Here is a 23,904-nt window from a genome sequence, read left to right on the forward strand (position 1 = left end):
ATAGAGGTATTTTTTTCATGTCTCTACGACGTTCCTACCGGAAGTTACAAGCAGTTTTGTCAGATTTTTCCTCTGAGGAGCAGTTTTATCTATTTTTTTTCCAAAAATTATGTAGAGCACAATTTAGAGTTTTGGGATTCGGGTTTTTTTTTACATCACAGTTTCCACCAGTCCCAATGTGTGTGAGAAGTTTGGTGAGTTTTGAAGTATTTTAAGGGGGTCAAATTAGAGGTCAAAAATCAAAAATGAGTGTTTTTAGTCATTTTTTGTCTTGAAGGGGAAATTGCCAACTTCCTGTTGGTTTTCGCCCGAAGAAGTGAAATTATGAATTGTAGGTCTAACTGAGACCTACATACAGGTTTTTGTTTCATGTCTCTACGACCTTCCTAGTGGGAGTTAGAGGCATTTTTCTTCCTAGGGGGCGCTAGAGAGCAATGTTGATTTTTGGTATTTTTTTTTACCACTAAAGTGTGCTGTACCCGGGGTTTAATGTGTATGTCAAATTTGGTGAGTTTTGAAGCATGTTAAGGGGGGCGTAGTAGTGCGCAAAGCTGCGGAATAATAATAAAGAATAATAATAATTAAAGCTGCAAGCAGCATTGGTCGGGTCCGCCTTCTGGCAGGTGCTAGTCCTAGGTGTCCAATACTTTTGTCCAGTGGTAGTCCTGAGTGAGACCTACATAGAGGTTTTTGTTTCGTGTCTCTACGATATTGGTACTGGGAGTTAGAGGAAGTTGTGTCTGAGTTCACATTGTCATTATAGGCTATTGTGTGTATTGAGGCCAAAGAAGGTCTAATCGCAGTTTCGTTGTCATTTTTGGCACCGTAGCAGCATCAGTGCTGCGGGTCTTTGAAGGCTCGTAAAATCAAAACGGTAGCACTAATCACCACACTTTCGTCAACTTTTAATCAGAAGGGTTCAATCTCTCTCCTGTAGCAGTTTGAAGCCGAAACGACAAACGCGCTCAGAGGAGATAATGTTTGATGTTTGGTGACCGTTTGGTACAAAAATGTTGTTTTGAAATGGAGATAACAAACTTCCTGTTGATTTTTGCTGAATGGTGTCAATGTATGAAATGTAGGTCTAAATGAGACCTACGTAGAGGTATTTTTTTCATGTCTCTACGACGTTCCTACCGGAAGTTACAAGCAGTTTTGTCAGAGTTTTCCTCTGAGGAGCAGTTTTTTGTCAGTTTTATAAAAAAATTGCTGTAGAGCACAATTTTGAGTTTCGGGGTTCGGTTTTTTTTTGAGAGCGCAATTTCTACCAGTCCCGATGTGTGTGAGAAGTTTGGTGAGTTTTGAAGTATTTTAAGGGGGTCAAATTAGAGGTCAAAGATGTAAAAAACGGTGTTTTTAGGACATTTTTGTCAAAAATGGTAAATTGCCAATTTCCTGTTGATTTTCGCCCGAGAATGTGTCATTATGAGTTGTAGGTCTAGAGCAGACCTACATACAGGTTTTTGTTTCATGTCTCTACGACCTTCCTAGTGGGAGTTAGAGGCAGTCTGTTTTTTTTTTTTTCTAGGGGGCGCTAGAGCTCAATTTTGTGTTTTGGGGTTAGGTTTTTATATTAAAGTCTGCTGGCACACTTTTTGGATGTGTGTAAAAAATTTGGTGAGTTTTGAAGTATGTTAAGGGGGTCTAAGTAGTGCGCAAAGCTGCGGAATAATAATAATAATAATAATAAAGAATAATAATAATAAAACATTACAATTTCAATAGGGTCCTTTCGTCCCATTGCAAAAGGACTCCCTTTGGGATTCCTTTTGAAAAGGTCCTGTGCGGACCCTAATAATAAAACCTTACAATTTCAATAGGGTCCTTTCGTCCCATTGCAAAAGGACTCCCTTTGGGATTCCTTTTGAAAAGGTCCTGTGCGGACCCTAATTAGTGCATCAACCCAAAAAACCTCATTCACACAAAAGGGTTGTTTCTTTCTGTTATTAATATTCTGGTTCCTACATTATATATCAATATATATCAATACAGTCTGCAAGGGATACAGTCCGTAAGCACACATGATTGTGCGTGCTGCTGGTCCACTAATAGTACTAACCTTTAACACTTAATTTGACTCATTTTCATTAATTACTAGTTTCTATGTAACTGTTTTTATATTGTTTTACTTTCTTTTTTATTCAAGAAAATGTTTTTAATTTATTTATCTTATTTTTTTAATTTTTTTTTTAAAGTACCTTATCTTCACCATACCTGGTTGTCCAAATTAGGCATAATAATGTGTTAATTTCTCGACTGCATATATCGGTTGATATCGGTATCGGTAATTAAAGAGTTGGACAATATCGGAATATCGGCAAAAAGCCATTATCGGACATCCCTAGTTGAAATGACAGCTATTACACATATAGGGGATGATAAACAGCCAACACATTTTGCCTAGGCCATACGATGTGGGCGTGGCATGGCGCCAAACATCGCTCTGACGATTCGCCACAAAACACGAAACATTAGTAACTCTGCTCCACAAATTCAGACCTTGATCTTATTTGCTAGAAATGATGACGATGACACCGTGAGGTGCCCGATGGGTCAGTACCCGTTTCTACCTTTTCGAAGTGGGTGGAGCCTTGCCCTCACCAATCTAACTGTCAGATCAGAGACCGATACTAAACTGTTGGGTGATGATAAATTGCAAAAAATAACACAAAACGTTATAAACTTGTTTTCACAAGTTCAGATGTTGATCCTTATTGCTACCAATGATGACAACAGTTTACAGTGGCTTTATTTATTAATTAAAAAAAATATGTTTTTTTATTTTTATTTATTAAATCCACATAAAAAACACAAGATACACTTACAATTAGTGCACCAACCCAAAAAACCTCCCTCCCCCATTTACACTCATTCACACAAAAGGGTTGTTTCTTTCTGTTATTAATATTCTGCTTCCTACATTATATATCAATATATATCAATACAGTCTGCAAGGGATACAGTCCGTAAGCACACATGATTGTCCACTAATAGTACTAACATTTAACAGTTCATTTGACTCATTTTCATTAATTACTAGTTTCTATGTAACTGTTTTCATATTGTTTTACTTTCCAAAATGTTTTTTATCTATTTATCTTATTTATTTATTTTTTTAAAAGAGAAAAAAAAAAGGACCTTATCTTCACCAGACCAGGTTGTGTCCAGGTCGGGCTCAGCAACACACACCTTCATTTATGTATTAATTTCATTTCATTAGGGCCCAAGCAGTGGAGCAAGCAAGAGGGGCCCTATTGCTTGGATTTGACTGACATCACGTCTGGTTCAAGTCCCGCCCATTAAATATACATGGTGGTCAAGATAGCTCTATTTTCAATGAGTACTCGGCACCATTTAGCCTTTCTCCTTGAAAAAAATGCCCCATGCTTGTGTTTTCGGCTGTACGAATCGTTCAAATCGCGAAAAAGGAAAAAAACGTTTCTTCAGAGTTGCTCGAGAGGTAATCAAAAAAGGAGAAAGAGTGCAAGATTTTACGAAACGGCGAGGAAAAGCAGCTCACACTCCAGTCCAGGGGAGCAGAGTAGAAGAATGCACACGTTTGCAGTGATCACTCCGTGAAAGGTTTGTAGATATACTTTTAATGTTTATTATTTCCCATTGAAGTATTATCTTGATACTATTTGTATTTATTAAACATGTGTTTGCTACGAGTGTTTCGAAAAGCACCAAGTCTAAAAATAAAAAAAGCAAATGTGAGCAAAACCTAAAAGAGTTAAGCTTTTACCAAAGGCAGCAGTCATAAATGAATCTTTCAGCACGTACACAATGTTGACATCTATAGTTATATTTTGATAAACAATCATAAATGAATCTTTCAGCACGTACACAATGTTGACATCTATAGTTATATTTTGATAAACAATCTAGGGCTGCAACAACTAATCGATTAAATCGATTAAAATCGATTATAAAAATCGATTATGAAAATAGTTGTTCTATACTAAATCCTTTCAGCAAAAATATGGCAATATCGCAAAATGATCAAGTATGACACATAGAATGTATCTGCTATTCCTGTTGAAATAAAACAATTTCATTTCAGTAGGCCTTTAAGCCAAGCCCGCGGTGGGAAGCGGGCGAGGGCCCGTTCAATGCCGCTCGCAGCTTTAATTCTGTTAGTCGCTACTGTGCATGCGCTGCTACACAACCACACACACACACACACACACACACACACACACACACACACACACACACACAACTCTTGTGGTCCTCACTGGACCTCACGCATCAACACATCTGGCTAAGGGAGGATCCTCACATACAAGATATCATTTAGTTCATGCTGCATATATCATGACACCAAAGAGTCTTCTTGTATCGTCCTCAGAAGTAATGTTCCATAAACCTGTGTGAGGCGCTAAAGCCGTCAAATTCCACATTGTCCTGGGAGGACGCCGCTGAGTCATGCTACAAATATCGACGCTGATCTGCCGAGGAGCCGACGCCCGCCAGCTGAGGAGCAGAGACCCTCGCCGCTCATGTGTGCGGGGGGAAAAAAAACGACGCCTTTTTGTGTGGAACACAACACTGGATCTGGAACAAAACCTCGTCGCGAAACTCATGGACGTTCCTTTGAACCTTCGACGCCGTGTGCTGACCGTTACCATAGCGACACCTCTTTATGATAGCATGAAGCGGTGTAGGGGTCCAGGCCTGGCCCTAACCAATCTGGCGCCCTAGGCAAGATTTTAGGTGGCACCCCCCCACATCGGCAGTGAAGTGTATATACTCACAAGAAACCGAATAGCTTTGTCTTTGACCTTTTTTTTTTTTACTTAAAGAAAGCAAATTAACATATTATATGAGAATGTTATGTTATGATTATTTTTAACCGAATCACAGCAGTGCTCAAATTAAAAAACAGCATTCCCTCTCATGTGATATTGCTTAATTAACATTAATGATGTGCACTTTAACAACTAGGCTTACAACTATACCTTATATATAAAGGGGTGGAAAAGTGACTATTACCTGCAGGGCAAACATTAGCTAACCAGAAGGCAATAACAATGTAAACAAAAAACACCTGCTTAAAAGATCTAATACAAATGTCCCTGAGGAATGTAAGGTGGGAGTACTGTAATTACCTAACGTTACATTATTATTTTCCATAACAATTTAGCCCCCTCCACAATATTAACCCGACGTTAAAACAGAACTAGCTATTTATTGATTAGCAATTGCCGAATCATGTAGCATTAGCTTAATGCTAAAAAGCCAGGTTACTATCACATTCTGTAACAGACAAATAATTTCATGTAGGCTAACGTTACCTCCCTGCTACCTCTGTCTTTTTCTCGTTTCTCCTCCTCTTCTTTTCTATTTTTTCTTCCCTGGGCACCTGACAGTTTTGGCCGTTTTGACATCTTGTGTTGATTTTTTGACGTGGTGACGTCCAAAAAGAGTTATGATACGGGAAGGGAGGGGGCGCACCGTGCGGGGGGAGGAGGGGGAGGGGGGTAATGTTGTAACAAATAATATTTCTATTAAATAGGCTTTACTTTGCATTTTAATTAACGTGGGGTTATTTTTTGTATTTAGAAATAATAGTACCAACTTTTATTTATTTATTTTTTTTTCTCCAACATTTGTGGCACTGGCGTGGCGCCCCCTGATGGACGGCGCCCTTAGCATTTGCCTATACGGCCTATGCCACGGGCCGGCCCTGTAGGGGTCATGTGACCTGCACAGGTGTGACTCACCTTGCTGACAGAGCGGTCCTGTGTAGCTGGGCAGGCAGAGGCAGGTGAAGGCGTTGACCTCGTCCACACAGGTGGCGCCATTCATACAAGGGTTGGACTGACACTCGTCCACGTCTGTGCGCACACACACACACACACACACACACACACACACACACACACACACACACACACACACACACACACACACACACACACACACGACAAAAGTCCACATTGTTCTCCATCGGTGGTTGTCTGTCATTGGTCCAGCTGTTGATGCTCACCTGTTTCACAGCGCCTCCCAGAGTACCCAGGTGGACACGCGCAAACGCTCTCTGACCCTCGCTGGTAGCACGAGCCGCCGTGACGGCACACGCCGGGAGAACACGGCCGGGCATCTGCGATCACATGACACCATCATGAAGGGGCGCTAGTGTTAGCTTTTAGCCAGTTACCGTGACAACATTGCTCCAAAAGCTGCAGTGGACTGGTGGAGCGTGACGCACCCGAGACGTCGTCGGTGCTGGCCTCTCCGGGGTCGGGGTGCTCTGCGGTCTTCTCAGGCCTGGGAGGTGCAGACTCAATCACTGAATCCTCCCGCGGGGTGGGGGTCAGTGCCCACTGGAGCGCGTAGCGGGTGTTGGCGTGCAGTGAGGGCGCAGTGGTGGAAAGTCTTTTTGGGCCCGTTAACAACCATGTGGTCTCATTTTTGTCCGTCTGAGAGGTGAATGGAGGTTGCTGGGGGTCTTGGCCCAGGGTGGTTCCTCTCTCAGCTGCACTGGTTGGTACAACCATCACCTCTCCAGGAATTAGACCACCCCGCTGTTCTGAAACCTCCTCCCCTGACAACTGCTCCCCACCCGAGCTCCCCGCAGTGTCCGTGTCCACAGCCGGCGACTCTACTGGGACCTCCGTTAAGGTAGATCGACCGGGGTCCGGGGTGCTGGCGGGCATCTCTTCCGTTTCCGGGTCCTGCCCCGACGTCTCGTCTTCGTCGGATGTTGACCCCTCCTCTTCTTGCGTCTCAAAAGTCAGACTTCCTGTATTGTATTTCCTCGCGCCGGACATGCTGGCGGGGGCCGGGAAAGGGAGGAGGACCGAAGGCGAGGTGGGGGCCACGAGGGCGGTCCTTGCCGTTGTTTTGGTTATGAATGAAGAAATGTCCTCACCCCCGCGGGTCATGTGATCCTCCTCTGTGTTGGCGTCCAGGTCGGAGTAGTCAAACGGCGTCACGCTCTCCTTGTTCCCCTCCACCATGATGGGGGAGGCGGTCTCAAACTGGTCACCCCGTGCCTCTTCAGGCAGCCTGGTGTCAAAGGTCACCTGATTGAATGAGACGTTTTAGCTCATTTAAAGTGACGGCAGCAAATAATCATAATAAAATGTTTACGTAATCCATCCATCCATCCATTTTCTACCGCTTGTCCCTTTCGGGGTGGCGGGGGATGCTGGAGCCTATCATTATTAATAATTACTTGGTGTCTCTCGTTGATGAAGCTGACAGGGGGGGGCAGGTTGATGAGCGACGGCTCCAGGGGGGCCACGTCTCCGCTGCCCTGCTGCACGATCTCACTGGTCGCCTGCGAGAGATCAGTGATTTTAGGGAATAGGGAGCCGCCGGCGCCATCCACAGGCGAGTTCAGGAGCTGCAAGATGTCGTCCACTAGAGCAAATGAGAAGTTTTGGACAAAAAAGATTGTTCTTATTAGAACAACTTCCATGTAATGTAGATCCCATGCGGTGTTTCGCAGTCATCAATCAACCAATGTTTACTTCTAAAGCCCTGAATCACCAGTGTCTCAAAGGGCTGCACAAGCCACAACGACATCCTCGGCTCAGATCCCACATCAGGGCAAGGAAAAACTCAACCCAATGGGATAACAATGAGCAACCTTAGAGGTTTAGCAAAACATTCTAACTTGGATTGTTTCCCTGGCTTGGACTCTCTCCCGAAGGACAGTGCGGCGAAGACACAACAAACTCCCTTCTTGTCTCTCATGGACACTCACCTGTTGTTGTTGACTTTGGACTGACTATCGGCTGCACGACATCAAGGCCGCGGAACAGAGACACACTGCAGGCTTACACACACACATGCATCCACAAAAAATATACGCCACACACACATACCCCACCCCCAATCCAACGCCCTTGACGCAAATCCCATAGGGGCGATGGACGGATGGGCAGCGCCTGAAGAGCTGCAGCCTTCCACCATGGCCCCCCCACTCCCTCCCCTCTGTTGCTAGATATCTCGAGATGTACGTTGTAATATGTATATGTGTTTTTTCCCCACTCCAGACTGGGTCCCCTTAGGAGCCCAGTCTAGATTGTATTTTTTTAACTCATCCTTCCCCGTTTACCTTTTTCCCATCTTTTATGGGGCGCCTTGTGGCGACCCATCAGCGTTCCTGTTCTGTAACCCTGCACACTGGTTGTTTGTCTAATCTTGAACGGGTTTGTGCTGAAAACAAAGTTTCCTTGTACTTGTGCAATGACAATAAAGACCTACCTACCTACCTACCAACCTTGGGACCGTCTCGTTGCAGAGAAACAAGCTCAGGGCTCCCATTGATTTAGCGTTGACTGGTCCGCAGTTACAAAAAGGCTGGGGGACCACTGAATATTCCCTCTTCTCTTCTCCGACGCTCTCCTCGTCATTTGGGATGTCTGTTGTCATTTCACTTCCTGCTTCCATGACCCGCCCTATCTTGCCTCTGATTGGCCTGTCCCTAATGTTTTGCCCTACTCTTAACCAATCGTGACTCATCATAGTAAACCAACCAACCAATCATGGATGTTCTTATATGTAAACCAACCAAACATCATTGATGTTTCCTGTATATGTTGTCTCCTGCCCGTGGAGTTGCTTCTTTACATAGCTTCCATTTTTAAGTTAATCATTTTTCATGGAAAACCGTAGTTTTTACCACTGGGTTATCAAAAACCGTACTGATTACAGGAAAACCGTAATTGTCAAGATTTTAACACACATTGTAGGTTGAAAAAAACTGAGAAAATATTTTTACATATTTTTACGGGGCGGTATAGCTCGGTTGGTATAGAGGCCGTGCCAGCAACTTGAGGGTTCCAGGTTCGATCCCCGCTTCCGCCATCCTAGTCACTGCCGTTGTGTCCTTGGGCAAGACACTTTACCCACCTGCTCCCAGTGCCACGCACACTGGTTTAAATGTAACTGAGATATTGGGTTTCACTCTGTAAAAGCGCTTTGAGTCACTAGAGAAAAGCGCTATATAAATATAATTCACTTCACTTCACTTCACAGAGATAAAAAAGATGGACTTCCGACTATAGACGGAAAAATCCCATGCCTGATTTGTAATACTCAGGCCTACTGTCGCCTACTTTTAACTCCTTTTTTCTGCCCTTGTTTTTGTCACTGCATTGAGCTCATACTTGCCAACCTTGAGACCTCCAATATCGGGAGGTGGGGGGTAGGGGGTGGGGTGGTGTTGTTTGGGGGGCGGGGGGCGTGGTTGGATATATTTATTTTATTTACATAAAAGAAATACTTGAATTTCAGTGTTCCGGTGGCTATCCATTAGATGGCAGTATTGTCCTGTTTAACTTCTCCGTTCATGATGAGTATATCATTTCGGCCACCGTGTTCAATGGAGAAGTCTGTTCTACATATTTACAGGCAACATACACCTTCCCCTTCGAACTGTCCTGGATGAACTGAAATTCTGGTTTCCATTCGTTTTGGAACTTGCAAGCGTATTTCTTCATCTTGCTCGTCGACGGCGTCGCCATGTCTGTAATTTCCTCGTTCTTCTGCTTCGTCTCCTTGTTGTGTGCGCAGTTGTGCACTCTACTCTCTAAAAGCCCTAGGTGTTATGACGTCATTGGGCAGGCAAGCTGTTTATATTGTGGGAAAGCGGACGTGAGAACAGGCTGTCCCCACTCAGTCTCAGGTCCGCATTGAGCTGGAGGGGGCGTGGCCTCCAGCTCCGGCTGAATAACGGGAGTTTGTCGGGAGAAAATCTCTGCCGGGAGGTTGTCGGGAGAGGCGCTGAATACCGGGATTCTCCCGCTAAAAACGGGAGGGTTGGCAAGTATGATTAAGCTGTACATTTTAGTTCTTTTGGACAAAATTGTGTTTATTTGTCTGTTATATTTTCTCTAGTCTCATCCGCGGCGGTGCCTGTACAGTAGGTTTGAATACTTTGCATTTCCTCTTGACGTTGCTGCTTTATAGCAATTAACATTTGTATATGGCATCTATGACTCTCCTGTCTACAAACCCTGGAAGTTGTTGACATGAGCAATAATGAATGTTGAAAAAAAGAAATTCGCTGATTTTTCATGACTCATAGGCAACGTTAACAACGACAGATGCAGCAAATTAAAAGTTCCTTTCTGTGTTCTCCCTCAGCCAAAGCTTTAATCTTCATTAAAAGTCATTTACAAAGTGCGTGCTTCCCAGTCGGGGGTCTGTGTCGCTGCCTGGGGGGGGCTGCGGTCAAACAATGAAACCTCAGGGAAACTTTTAGGACACGTGGGAGTTGTACTAACAAAAAGTGCAAGGAAAGTAGGACCAGGCAACAGATAAATGTTATTAACTCCTAGAATGTTCTTCTCTCCTAATTACATCAACTGAAAAAAAGGGATGTAACGGACTCGTAGACATTGTGGTATTTCAGTTTCGGAGTCTTCACAATAGTGCCGTGACGTGTGACGGTATCAAACAAAAACTCTGTGAGTGTAGTTTTTTTCTGGCGCTTTCTGCAAAGAAACTACATTTCTCAGAATCCTCTGTGCGGCACAGGAGTGAGGGTTCATAATAGGTAAGAGAAATCGTTTTTTTGGGGGGAAACGTCCTAAAAATGTCATCAAAGGCCCTCTGTTTGAGTTATGTTGCTAACAAACAGACAAACAAACCCTGGTGAAAACATAACCTCTTTGGCAGAGGTAAGAAAGTCTGCCTTCTTGAAAGCAAAGTGCGCCACTTTTCTCTAGAGCGTTTTCAAGCCGACACAGCACACGGAGGGAAATCACAAAAAAAAATTTAAAAAATGTACACATGGGGGGGCTGGAGCCTATCCAGCTGCACTCGGGCGGAAGGCATCTTATAAACCATCACCCAGAAAATATATTTTTAAGCCAGCAAAGCGAAACGTCAGGATGTTTGTAGAGATGTCCGATAATATCGGACTGCCGATATTATCGGCCGATAAATGCTTTAAAATGTAAAATCGGAAATTATCGGTATCGGTTTCAAAATGATTGGTATCGGTTTCAAAAAGTAAAATGTATGACTTTTTAAAATGCCGCTGTGTACACGGACGTAGGGAGAAGTACAGAGCGCCAATAAACCTTAAAGGCACTGCCTTTGCGTGCCGGCCCAGTCACATAATATCTACGGCTTTTCACACACACAAGTGAATGCAAGGCATACTTGGTCAACAGCCATACAGGTCACACTGAGGGTGAACGTATAAACAACTTTAACACTGTTACAAATATGCGCCACACTGTGAACCCACACCAAACAAGAATGACAAACACATTTCGGGAGAACGTCCGCACCGTAACACAACATAAACACAACAGAAAAAATACCCAGAACCCCTTGCAGCACTAACTCTTCCAAGACGCTATAATATACCCCCTACATGTGTTCATTCATAGTTGTGATGTGACAATCTACAATGTAAATAGTCATGAATGAGAAGGTGTGTACAAACGTTTGGCCTGTACTATATTTGCTTGACACAGTATTGTTCCAGCATGACTATTTGCACTTAAAAATACAGGATAAATATGATTAGAACATTTGAGTATTACATGCAATTAAAGTAAGTGTGTATCCTAAACATAATAATAATAATAATAATAATAATAATAATAATAATAATAATAATAGATTGTATTTGTAAAAAGCACTTTACATTGAGTAAACAACATCAAAGTGCTGCAGTGTATAAAAATTTTAAAAAAAAATAAAATAAAATAAAAATAAAAATAAAAAATACATTTAAAAAAAATGTTTAAAAAAATTAAATAAAAAAAATAAAATAAAAAGATAATAAAAAATTTAAAAAAATAAAAACTCGAACAGCCAAATAGCTAAAACTAGTATGCATATATGTAAAAAAAAGGCTTTTTTAAAAAGAAGGGTATTTAAGTCTTTTTTTTTAAAGCATCCACAGTCTGTGGTGCCCTAGGTGGTCAGGGAGAGCGTTCCACAGACTGGGAGCGGCGGAGCAGAAACATTCCTGCCAATTAATTTTACACACTATGGCATCTTTTTTTGGATATATGGTACCGTGGCGTTAACACTGTGATAATATTGAACCGTGAGATTTTGATACCAGCGTGAAAACATGGCCCGTAGTGGCCGTGAGCAGTATCGCAATGACATCACTAAGTAAGTCATGTGTCGTCAACTGACCTGATTTGTTCCGGTCGTGCACGTTGACGATGATGACATGGACGGGGGGCTTGGCTGATGACCCCCCCTCAGCAGGAAGCGCCAGTGGCGATTGGTCAAAAGTCAGTGGGGGCGTGTCCTCTTTAAAAACCAGGGCAGGTTGTTGTGGCTCCGCCTTCCCTGGCTGCGTGGTGGCGGTCACGTCGGGAAAAATCAGCATTGGGGTTTGAGAGCCAGTGGGGGTCCAGTCCAGCCCGGTGGGTGTGGAGCTGGTCCGCTCGAACACATAGGTGGGGGTCGGCGCCGATTCAAGGTTGACGCCACTAAAAGAGTCATAGCTGCTGCCTGCCTCGCCGCCGCCATCCCCTCGGTCTGAACCTGCCTGAGTGGCGCTGAGGGGCGGGGGCAGCGTGGTGGGGAACAAGACAGCCTCGCTGACTGGTACCGACTCAAGCCCGGTCAGCCTCGTTTCTAAAACATCTTCCTTGTCACGTGACAAGTGGGCGGAGTCAAGTTGACCTGAATGAGTGACAGCTCCGGTCTGAGGGTCTGCTGACGTTGGAGGGGGGGAGGAGCTGCTCACAGTTGTTTCCTCTAGCTTGGCTGGGGGACAAAGAAGAGAAGGAAGAAGAACATCAAGAGAAATAGAGTGAATACATTCCAGTAAAATGACACAATCCAACAAAACACAATATTAGCTATATTGTCACTAGGCTACCTGTTTTAAGTTGCGTAGTAGTAGTGATGTCATATACCTTTGAAACCCCCCCATCTTTTCCAAATCCCCAATTTATGGTTTTTAGGTCAATAACGTTTTCTGATTGACCTGTGTGAAGTTGGCCCCCCCACTTTGTCCAAATATACCCAATCATTTGTGCTCGTCTGCAGGGGCGTGCACATGATTATAGAGGGGCAGGGGCACAAAGTCAGAAAAGGGCAGGAATTTTTTTGGGGGTCCTTTACACAATATGGAAATTAATGTAAAATTAAATTTGCTAATAGGAAGCTAACTACTTAGCTGTGTGTCCTTTGTAGGTAAAAGTGATTGCCATTTCTTTTGTGTCAACAAATTATGGTCATAATGAGTTAGTTCACATTATCATAGGCTTGGAAGACATGAAAAGCAACAAAACACTGGTTTATTATTAGGCTATTTATTGTTAAAGATAAGCACTTTAATATTGAACATTGAACAGTGCAACATGAACTTTGAAAAAAAATACAAAAATAAATAGCCAAATGGAAAAAACTTCAATGTGAAAATCTGTCCTTCTTCCCTTAACTTGATGAAAACACCATCAAGTTGTAACTTATGGTCTTTCTCACTTAATGCTCAGACTAAACAACTGAAACGCAATACAGGGCCAAAAATATGGACCAGGGGCCAGTAGAGGGCTGTATCCTTTCTTTTTTCTTTTTTCCGGCAAAAACAGAAGCTGACACATTGAATAATAGAATAATACAGCGTTTTTCTGAAATATTACCCATATTAGATGCTGAATAAGTGGACGGCGACTAGACCATAACTCACAGGTTCAAGTTGCTCCACTGTCACGTCTCAGGGGCGCAGTTGGCTCTCTCTCCTCTCACTTACTTACTCACTCGCCCTCTCTCTCTTTCTATCTGGCAGAAGCGGCAGGCTCAAACAACCCGGTATTACAAGAAAACGTGGAGATTTTGTACCGCTGTTTTTTTGTTGTTGTTTTTTTTACATCCCTGACAGGAATTTATTAATGTTGTTTAAAGAAAAAAACAAACAAACAAAAAAAAAACACACACACACACAGGCAGAGGGCACTTTTTAAGACGAGGCAAAAAAGGGCAGGGGCTCAAGCACCCATAGGGCCCTATGTGTGCACGTGCCTGCTCGTCTGTGCTGTAAAATGTTTGTTTGTGCTCTTACAGTTTAGGTAATTAACGTTTGTTATTAATGTGTAATTCAATCAATCAATCAATGTTTATTTATACAGCCCTAAACCACAAGTGTCTCAAAGGGCTGCACAAGCCACAACGACATCCTCGGTTCCGAGCCCACATAAGGGCAAGGAAAAACTCACAACCCAGTGGGACGTCGATGATAATTAACATGTTAGTAATCATAACTACCCCCCCAAAAATGATGTCAAAATCTCCACAAATGTGTTCCATTCCTTTGTGCTTCGTTTGTCCTGCAACATTTTTTGGTCTAACTATTCTTATTTTTAAGTTATTAACAAAGCTTTTGACAAAGTGGGAAAAGAGGGCTGACTATGAATAATAATTCGTTAATCATTTTGAAATTGTAAAAGTTAGACCAACATTTTTTGCAGCACACACAAGTACAAATGAATGGAACAGGTTTGGGGAGATTTTGACATAGTTGTTGCCTAGTTACTGTATGATTAATAACACGTTAATTACTTCCAACAGGTGAATCACAAAAGGTAAATAAAAAAACTATAATAGTTAGAACCAAAAAAAAATGTACAGTACAGACTGTCAGAATAATCGTATCTAAATTATCACAAAACTTTGTGTTGCCACGAGTTCCCGGCGAGAAGACAAAAGCTGTCTTTGATCCTACCAAGAAGAAGTCTTGCAAAACTCCACTGTGTAGGATGGGAAGCAACATGAAGATGTTCTGTTTCTTTCTTCTATTGTAATCCACAGAAAGATTTTGTCTTGACCCAAGAACTACAAAGCGGAGAGGAAGCAGGACCACACTCCCCTCCAGGCGACTTTTTCTTTGAACTGTTTTACGATTTTTTCTTTGAACTGTTTTCAATCAAAGGCGATGGCCGTTTACGACCCCCCTCCCTTAGAAACAGCTGTTGCCATGTAATCAGGGGAATTCCAAATAAAAGAGGAGGCGTACAATCTTTCGTCAGAGGGTGGTGAGACTGTACAAAGAGTACAGTCCAGACGTCTCTCCTCAATTGAGCCAAATTTAATTCTGTCTCTGTTTTAATTCCTTGCTTCTTGTCTTGTTTAATAGATGTCATCAGTGTTTGAACCTGACACAGACAAGCACAAACGGATGTGAAAAGTTTTGGGAAATGTTGATATAGTTGGGGCGGGGTGTGTCTACTTATGATTAATAACACGTTAATAACATAAAACCATAAAAAGTTAATAACTTAAAAACTATAATAGTTAGACCAAAACATTTTGCAGTACATACGAGCACCAACGAATGGAACAAGATTAGCTAGTTTAGATGACATCAGTAGTCTGAAAATGTGGTTTAGAATAACTTAAAAACATAACAGCACAAACAAACATTTTAGCAGCACAAACAGGCACAAACGAAGCACTAGTATGGGGAGATTTGGACAAGGTAGGGGGGGTAAATTAAAAAATAATAGTTAGAACCCAAAAAAATGTACAGTACAGACAAGCACAAACTAATGTGAAAAGCTTTGGGAAATGTTGATATAGTTGGGGGGTGGGGGGTGTCTAGTTATGATTAATAACACGTTAATAACATGAAACCATAACAAGTTAATAACTTAAAAACTATAATAGTTTGACCAAAACATTTTGCAGCACAAATGAATGGAACCAATTTAGGTAGTTTAGATCAGTGTTTTTCAACCTTTTTTGAGCCAAGGCACATTTTCTGCGTTGAAAAAATGCGGAGGCACACCACCAGCAGAACATCATTAAAAAAACTAAAGTCAGTTGACAGTAAAAAGTCGTTGTCGCAATTGTTGGATATGACTTTAAACCATAACCAAGCATGCATCATTATAGCTCTTGTCTCAAAGTAGGTGTACTGTCACCACCTGTCACATCACACCCTGACTTATTTGGACTTGTTTGCTGTTTTCCTGTGTGTAGTGTTTTAGTTCTTGCGCTCCTATTTTGGTGGCTTTTTCTCTTTTTCTGGCATTTTCCTATAGCAGTTTCATGTCTTCTATTGGGCGATATTTCCCGCATCTACTTTGTTTTAGCAATCAAGAATATTTCAGTTGTTTTTATCCTTCTTTGTGGGGACATTGTTGATTGTCATGTCATGTTCGGATGTACATTGTCTTTGCTCCACAGTAAGTCTTTGCTGTCGTCCAGCATTCTGTTTTTGTTGACTTTGTAGCCAGTTCAGTTTTAGATTTGTTCCGCATAGCCTACCTAAGCTTCAATGCCTTTTCTTAGGGGCACTCACCTTTTGTTTATTTTTGGTTTAAGCATTAGACACCTTTTTTACCTGCACACTGCCTCCCGCTGTTTCCGACATCTACAAAGCAATTAGCTACCAGCTGCCACCTACTGATATGGAAGAGTATTACACGGTTACTCTGCCGAGCTCGTGACAGCACCGACACTCAACAACAACACATCATTTGCAGACTATAATTACTGCTTTGCAAAAAATATTTTTAACCCAAATAGGTGAAATGAGATAATCTCCCACGGCACACCAGACTGTATCTCACGGCACACTTGTGTGCCACGGCACAGTGGTTGAAAAACACTGATTTAGATGACATCAGTAGTCTGAAAACGTATTTTAGAACAACTTCAAAATCGTAACAGCACAAACAAAGCACTGCTATGGGGAGATTTGGACAACTTCACACAAATCCCTTGGCTGCACAAGGGCGCTCCTTATAAGGAGAAAAAGAAAGACTTTAGGACATGAAGTCAATAAAAACACAGTTTTAGCTCAATGAACTTGAGCTAATCGAGCTAATACTTGCCAACTATTAGTTTGAGTATATAGTGTTAATGTGCGATGCCGGTTTAAAAGGATGTGAATGTCTGATGTTTTCCAAACAACTTAAAGTGTTGAAAGGGACTGAATGATGTCATCAGCTCAGGAAACATTCAGCAGATCCTCCAGGACCCGTCGCTCGCTGAGAGCACGTGCGACCAAAAGAGGGCGTTGTGACCCGGCCTGCCGATGATGTCATGGGTTTGGCGGGCTGCCACCATCTGGACGGGTGGGGGATCTACAACCTTCCACTAAACATGTGACTGACTGGTCCTGGTTGGGTCTGTTCCAGCTGCCACGCATTACGGACGGCTCTGTTTATGTTAGCCCGGGTCGGGTTTTCCCCTCGTGAACACAACGTGTACGTCCATCAACGCTAACGGCATGTTCTCACTTTTACAACTTACAAAATAACTACTACTCATTCCCTCCACAGTAACGCACTGCTGGTGGTCAACTATATTTGGGGACCATTGATGGAAACATGGCTGCCAATTCCCACCAACAGCATCTTCCACCACCACCGACCATCCCTTTACATTTACACAGCAGACAATCATTCACATTTTTATATAACGATGTCAAGATGACATCACACCGTGCAAAATCAAAACATAACGCTGTTTTGGCAGGAAACAAAGCGTGTAAGTTAGTTCCTTTCTGTCTTTCTCAGACTATGGTAGACCTACGCTGTGCGCCAGGATGCCAGAACAAACAAATGAAAAGGGGAGTGCATTTTACCGCATTCCAAAAGATCCAGAAAGACAACACAAGGGGATTACGGCAACTGAAAATGCGAAAGGAGAACATAAACTCAGCACTCGGAGCCTCTGTCTATGACAAAAAGCATAATATTACATGTAAGGTATGTAATATAACGCTTTCTACACTATAATATTGTGTATTAACCTACCTGTCATTATAGTCTGCGGGCTCCAGTACTCTGGAATGTTCTACCAGTAACAGTTAGAGATGCTACCTCATTTAAGTCCCATCTTAAAACTCATTTGTATACTCTAGCCTTTAAATAGAACCCTTTTTAGACCAGTTGATCTGCTGTCTCTCTTTTCTTCTATGCTCTTCCCCCCTCTCCTGCGGTAGAGGTTATCAGGTGACCACAAATGATGCGCTAGCCGTTCAAAGTCGGGACCCTGGGTGGACCATGGTCCATTCAAGATGATCTCCTGCTGGCCCTACTATGGACTGGACTCTCACAATATTAACCGAATCCACTCGGCATCCATTGCACCGGTTACCCGCGGGCGGGGGGGGGTCCCTACATCTGCGGTCCCGTCCAAGGTTTCTCATTGTAACCCATTGGGTTGACTTTTTTCTTGCCCTGATGTGGGATCTGCGCCGAGGATGTTGTTTTGGCTTGTGCAGCCCTTTGAGACACTGATGATTAAGGGCTGTATAAAAATGTACTTTGATTGATTGATTGATTGATTGATTTCTGGTGGTGTTGATATTTATCAAAAAGTGAGTTGGACCCATGTGTTGTGACCCTGATTTTGCAGGATTTTTGCTAGCTAAATACTTGTTGCTCAATTACTAGCAATTACCAAAAGAAAACAATTCAATTGGTGCTATTGTATAATGCATATGTTCCTTTTGACTGTACATGTACTGTAAATGTATAATGTATTTATATTATTCACATGTGAATAATGCTGTATAATAGACTGTATTTATGTTATTCACATGTGAATAATGCTGTATAATAGACTGTATTTATATTATTCACATGTGAATAATGCTGTATAATAGACTGTATTTATGTTATTCACATGTGAATAATTCTGTATAATAGACTGTATTTATATTATTCACATGTGAATAATGCTGTATAATAGACTGTATTTATGTTATTCACATGTGAATAATGCTGTATAATAGACTGTATTTATATTACTCACATGTGAATAATTCTGTATAATACTGTATTTATGTTATTCACATGTGAATAATGCTGTATAATGGACTGTATTTATGTTATTCACATGTGAATAATGCGGTATAATAGACTGTATTTATATTATTCACATGTGAATAATGCTGTATAATAGACTGTATTTATGTTATTCACATGTGAATAATGCCGTATAATAGACTGTATTTATATTATTCACATGTGAATAATGCTGTATAATAGACTGTATTTATGTTATTCACATGTGAATAATTCTGTATAATAGACTGTATTTATATTATTCACATGTGAATAATGCTGTATAATAGACTGTATTTATGTTATTCACATGTGAATAATGCCGTATAATGGACTGTATTTATGATATTCACATGTGAATAATGCTGTATAATAGACTGTATTTATATTACTCACATGTGAATAATTCTGTATAATACTGTATTTATGTTATTCACATGTGAATAATGCTGTATAATGGACTGTATTTATGTTATTCACATGTGAATAATGCCGTATAATAGACTGTATTTATATTATTCACATGTGAATAATGCTGTATAATAGACTGTATTTATGTTATTCACATGTGAATAATGCCGTATAATGGACTGTATTTATATTATTCACATGTAAAAAATACCTAAGTGTTTATTGTCTAATGTGAGCGAACTGTGGTGCTGAATTTCCCCCAGGGATCAATGAAGTACTTTCTATTCTATTCTATAATGCGGCACAGGGGTTAGTGTAGTGATAAGGTAGTTGTATATGTCCTGATATACAGTATACCTGAAACTATGTCTTTTGTTATTAGACAACATGTGCATATGTCGCTTAAGTTTTGTGGGTGTATTGTTCGATATTTGTGTGATTAAATGCTCTAAAAGGCTTCACTGTGCATTTTAGCTGCTGCTTGTCAACAAGACTAGTCACCTGACGCCAGCGTCATCATGTTGATGACTGTTGATGGCAAAAAAAGAGAAGAGTGCGTCACCTTGGAAGCAGTACACGCCGTGTTTGTCCGTGGGGTCTGGGAATCCCGTCTGGTCCTCTTGTTTGTAGAGGGTCCGGACCCCAAGCAGGCCCCCCCCACACTGGGGGAGGGGGACATTGACGGGGTAGCGGACGCTGCCGTCAGAGAGCCAGCCGTAGTCGCAGCGGTTTAGCCCCGCCCTCCATGCGGCGAACATCTGCCCGGGTGACGCCATTATGGCGTCGTGCTTCTGGCACTCCACCGTGGCCTCCTGGAGGGTTAACTTGGTGTTGAGGGACGGGGGGAAGAAGACCTCGCCTTCACATACAACAAAACAATACAGGTTCAATACAAGTACTAGTAGCTACCCCAATCTACTACTTTATATGCTAATAGGGTTGTCCCGTTACCAATATTTTGGCACCGGTATCGATGTAATCATAGTAGTATCGACTAGATATGATCTTGTACTTGGTATCATTACAGTAGATCCACCCATGGCACTTGTTTACATTCAGGATCCGGTGAGCTATGGTGTGTCGTGAAGCTTGTTTAGCTATTCCTCGTCCTCCAGTGATAATAATACATGTGAGAAACGTACTTTATTTGTCGCCGTGCAGGTGAGGATTAGTGATTTAGAAGTAGCTAAAACACTGCCGACTGCGGAGGGATGTTAGCTGCTAGCTAGCTAGCCGTGTCTTAATGCAGTGTTTGTCAACCTTTTTTGAGCCAAGGCACATTTTTTTCATTGACAAAATCCGAAGGCACACCACCAGCAGAAATCACTAAAAAATTGAACTCGATATTGACAACAAAAAGTCGACGTCGCAATTGTTGAATATGAATTTAAACCATAACCAACATGCAACACTATACTTGTCTCAAAGTACTGTATTTTGAGTTTTTTGGTGTTTTCCTGTGTGTAGTGTTTTAGTTCTTGTCTTGCGCTCCTATTTTGGGGGCTTTTCCTCTTCTGTTGGTATTTTCCTGTAGCAGTTTCATGTCGTCCTTTGAGCAATATTTCCCGCACCTGCTTTGTTTTAGCGATCAAGACTATTTAAGTTGTTTTTTATCCTTCTTTGTGGGGACATTGTTGATTGTCATCACGTTTTGTTTATATTTGGTTTAAGCATTAGACACCTTTTTACCTGCACGCTGCCTCCCGCTGTCGTCTTCGTATTGTAATCATGACAAAGCATGTTCCCGACGTTTACAAAGCAATTAGCTACCTTCTGCCACCTACTGATATGGAAGAGTATTACACGGTTACTCTGCCTATCTCTAGACAGCACCGACACTCAACAACAGCACATAATTTGCGGATTATAATTACTGGTTTGCAAAAAATATTTTTAACCCAAATAAGTGAAATGACATAATCTCCCACGGCACACCAGACTGTTTACTTTACAAAAGAGAAGTGTAGGATACTTCTCTTGTTGCCTTATTTGTATTTGACTTTATTAAATGTATTTATATTAGAAACACAACATGTGTATATAACAAAGGGTGCAAAGTCTGCAGGCAGTAGGAAACACATGGTTAAGTGTAGGGAGTAAAACTGATGGCAGTCTAAAGTTCAAGATTTTTGGAGCTCTTTGTTCAGTGGATCAGATGTTTGATGAAGCTTTGTGTCTATCTACCACCACTACTGTTTTCTGTTTATTTGTTACTGACTGTGGCAGGACACCTCTGCCTCTGTTTCACTTTATGTTGCTGGTAAATAATATGGTTGTAGTAGTAGGCTAAAGTTAAATTATTTAGTATGCACTAATTAAAGGGGCAGAGCTTTGAGACATTTTAGCTTTTATATTTTATAAGATATATTTTTTGTAAGAACCACAATTAATAAATATATTTCAGTGAATAACTTATTGTTCAAATCTGTATATAAATATGTACATAAAGTGTTGTAATTATATTGTAAAATGGATGGATGGACGTTTAAAACAAAACTGTTATTATTAATTAGTAAGTATACATTTTTTGAGCCTTTTTAGAGAAAATCAAATCATTGTAGTAAATTATGCAAATTACTCGATGATGTCACTGTGACCACGCCCATAGCCACGCCCCCACCGCCACAGGTATCTTGGCAGTTTATGGGAAACACTGGTGTTATAACTTCACCTTTATCTTTAGTTTATAGGCCAAAATGCGTCCGTTCTCCCTTTTCTGTCTACACACCGCGTCTGATTGTAAGTACTCTGTGTGTGCGCGCTGCCGAACATGCTCCTCTGCTCGTAAAACCAGCAATGTCATGACGTGACGACGCGCTGTCATGCCCGTTAAAAAATAAAAAATAAATAAAATGGAGAACCGGTACTTTTCAAACAGAGTATAGTACCGTTTTTGATTCATTAGTACCCCAATGCTATACTAGTACTGGTATACTGTACAACCCTACATGCTAGTGAAGACAAATAAAGAAGATGTAATACCGTCTAGTTTGTCTACATAGCAAAAGACATCATATTTCTCTGAAGGTGATCTGACGCCGTATGTTCTCACTCCAGGTCGACTTTTCATGTCCCCTTCACACCCCGGACGGGGAAATGTGATTGGATATCTGCCGACCCAAAAAAATGTTCATTGCAAAACATTCTGATTGCAAGTTGTGACGTTGTTAGCATGCTGTCAGCAGCTAGCAGCACCCACCTGACCGTCTGGTCCGCCAGCCAGCCGGCGTCACAGTGGTCAAAACCGTCCAGGAAGGCGGCCGTCAACTGCTGGGGCGTCGCCATGGCGGCACCGACAGAGCGACACGCCTCCGCCGCTGCGGGGAAGTCCAAGGTGTATCGACTGGTGTTGCCCCGGTAGTGGAACACCACACCTGACGCCAAAGAAGAACACAGTCACGCTAGCATAAGCAGTAAAAATACTGTATAACGTATTTGCTAAATGAACAGGATCATTTTATTGCAGGATGTGAAGAATTAAATAAACTTGCTAGTCCTCCCAGGAAGTCTTTTGTGTTGACTAGTTTGTGTGCAGATAGCAAACAACGTGTATGTATGTATATACTGTATACATCTACCCAGTATGTATATATGTATGTATATATATACACTACCGTTCAAAAGTTTGGGGTCACATTGAAATGTCCTTATTTTTGAAGGAAAAGCACTGTACTTTTCAATGAAGATAACTTTAAACTAGTCTTAACTTTAAAGAAATACACTCTATACATTGCTAATGTGCTAAATGACTATTCTAGCTGCAAATGTCTGCTTTTTGGTGCAATATCTACATAGCATTTCCAGCAACTATCACTCCAGTGTTCTAATGGTACAATGTGTTTGCTGATTGGCTCAGAAGGCTAATTGATGATTAGAAAACCCTTGTGCAATCATGTTCACACATCTGAAAACAGTTTAGCTCGTTGCAGAAGCTACAAAACTGACCTTCCTTTGTGCAGATTGAGTTTCTGGAGCATCACATTTGTGGGGTCAATTAAACGCTCAAAATGGCCAGAAAAAGAGAACTTTCATCTGAAACTCGACAGTCTATTCTTGTTCTTAGAAATGAAGGCTATTCCACTAAATTGTTTGGGTGACCCCAAACTTTTGAACGGTAGTGTATGTATCTATAAATGCGTGTATGAGTGTACAGTACAGGCCAAAAGTTTGGACACACCTTCTCATTCAATGCATTTTCTTTATTTTCATGACTATTTACATTGTAGATTGATCAAAACAATGACACCTGTGAATTGAAAACCCATTCAGCTCATGGAGAGAATGCCAAGAGTGTGCAAACCAGTAATCAGAGCAAAGGGTGGCTATTTTGAAGTAATTAGAATATAAAACATGTTTTCAGTTATTTTATCTTTTTTTGTTAAGTACATAACTCCACACGTGTTCATTCATAGTTTTGATGTGACAATCTACAATGTAAATAGTCATGAATGAGAAGGTGTGTCCCAACTTTTGGCCTGTACTGTATGTACGAATGTATGCATGAATGTATGTACAAAATGTATGTGCAGTATGTATTGCTGTATATAGAGTATACTGTAAATCTGGGGGCGTGCCATAAAGATAGCTTATGTCGTGCACAGACCAAAATATGACCAGAGCAATAAAATGAAGGCCAATGACTCTCAGGAGACCTCCACCAAGGCCAAACGATGATGTCATCTAACGTTGAGACTCCTCTCTCCTTGCTGAGACAAGCTGCGGGCGGCACTTTGGACACGGCAACAATATGTGA

The 23,904-nt window shown here is 41.6% G+C and overlaps 1 protein-coding gene across 2 annotated transcripts in view; it reads right to left on the reverse strand.

Annotated features, from left to right (window-relative positions):
• The window catches only part of LOC133638307 (versican core protein-like), a 42,957-nt gene that overhangs the window by 12,000 nt on the left and 7,053 nt on the right, over positions 1-23,904 (reverse strand). For both annotated transcript variants that reach the window (XM_062030783.1, XM_062030782.1), the window contains exons 5-12: positions 22,351-22,525; positions 22,134-22,261; positions 19,714-20,010; positions 12,124-12,705; positions 7,184-7,371; positions 6,215-7,031; positions 5,993-6,106; positions 5,727-5,840 (exon numbers count right to left, since the gene is read on the reverse strand). In XM_062030783.1, the coding sequence (XP_061886767.1) occupies positions 5,727-5,840; positions 5,993-6,106; positions 6,215-7,031; positions 7,184-7,371; positions 12,124-12,705; positions 19,714-20,010; positions 22,134-22,261; positions 22,351-22,525 (2,415 nt within the window). The remainder of the gene's footprint in view (positions 1-5,726; positions 5,841-5,992; positions 6,107-6,214; positions 7,032-7,183; positions 7,372-12,123; positions 12,706-19,713; positions 20,011-22,133; positions 22,262-22,350; positions 22,526-23,904) is intronic.

This window comes from Entelurus aequoreus, linkage group LG21 (genome assembly GCF_033978785.1).
Source record: "Entelurus aequoreus isolate RoL-2023_Sb linkage group LG21, RoL_Eaeq_v1.1, whole genome shotgun sequence".
In the NCBI taxonomy this organism is placed as follows: domain Eukaryota; kingdom Metazoa; phylum Chordata; class Actinopteri; order Syngnathiformes; family Syngnathidae; genus Entelurus; species Entelurus aequoreus.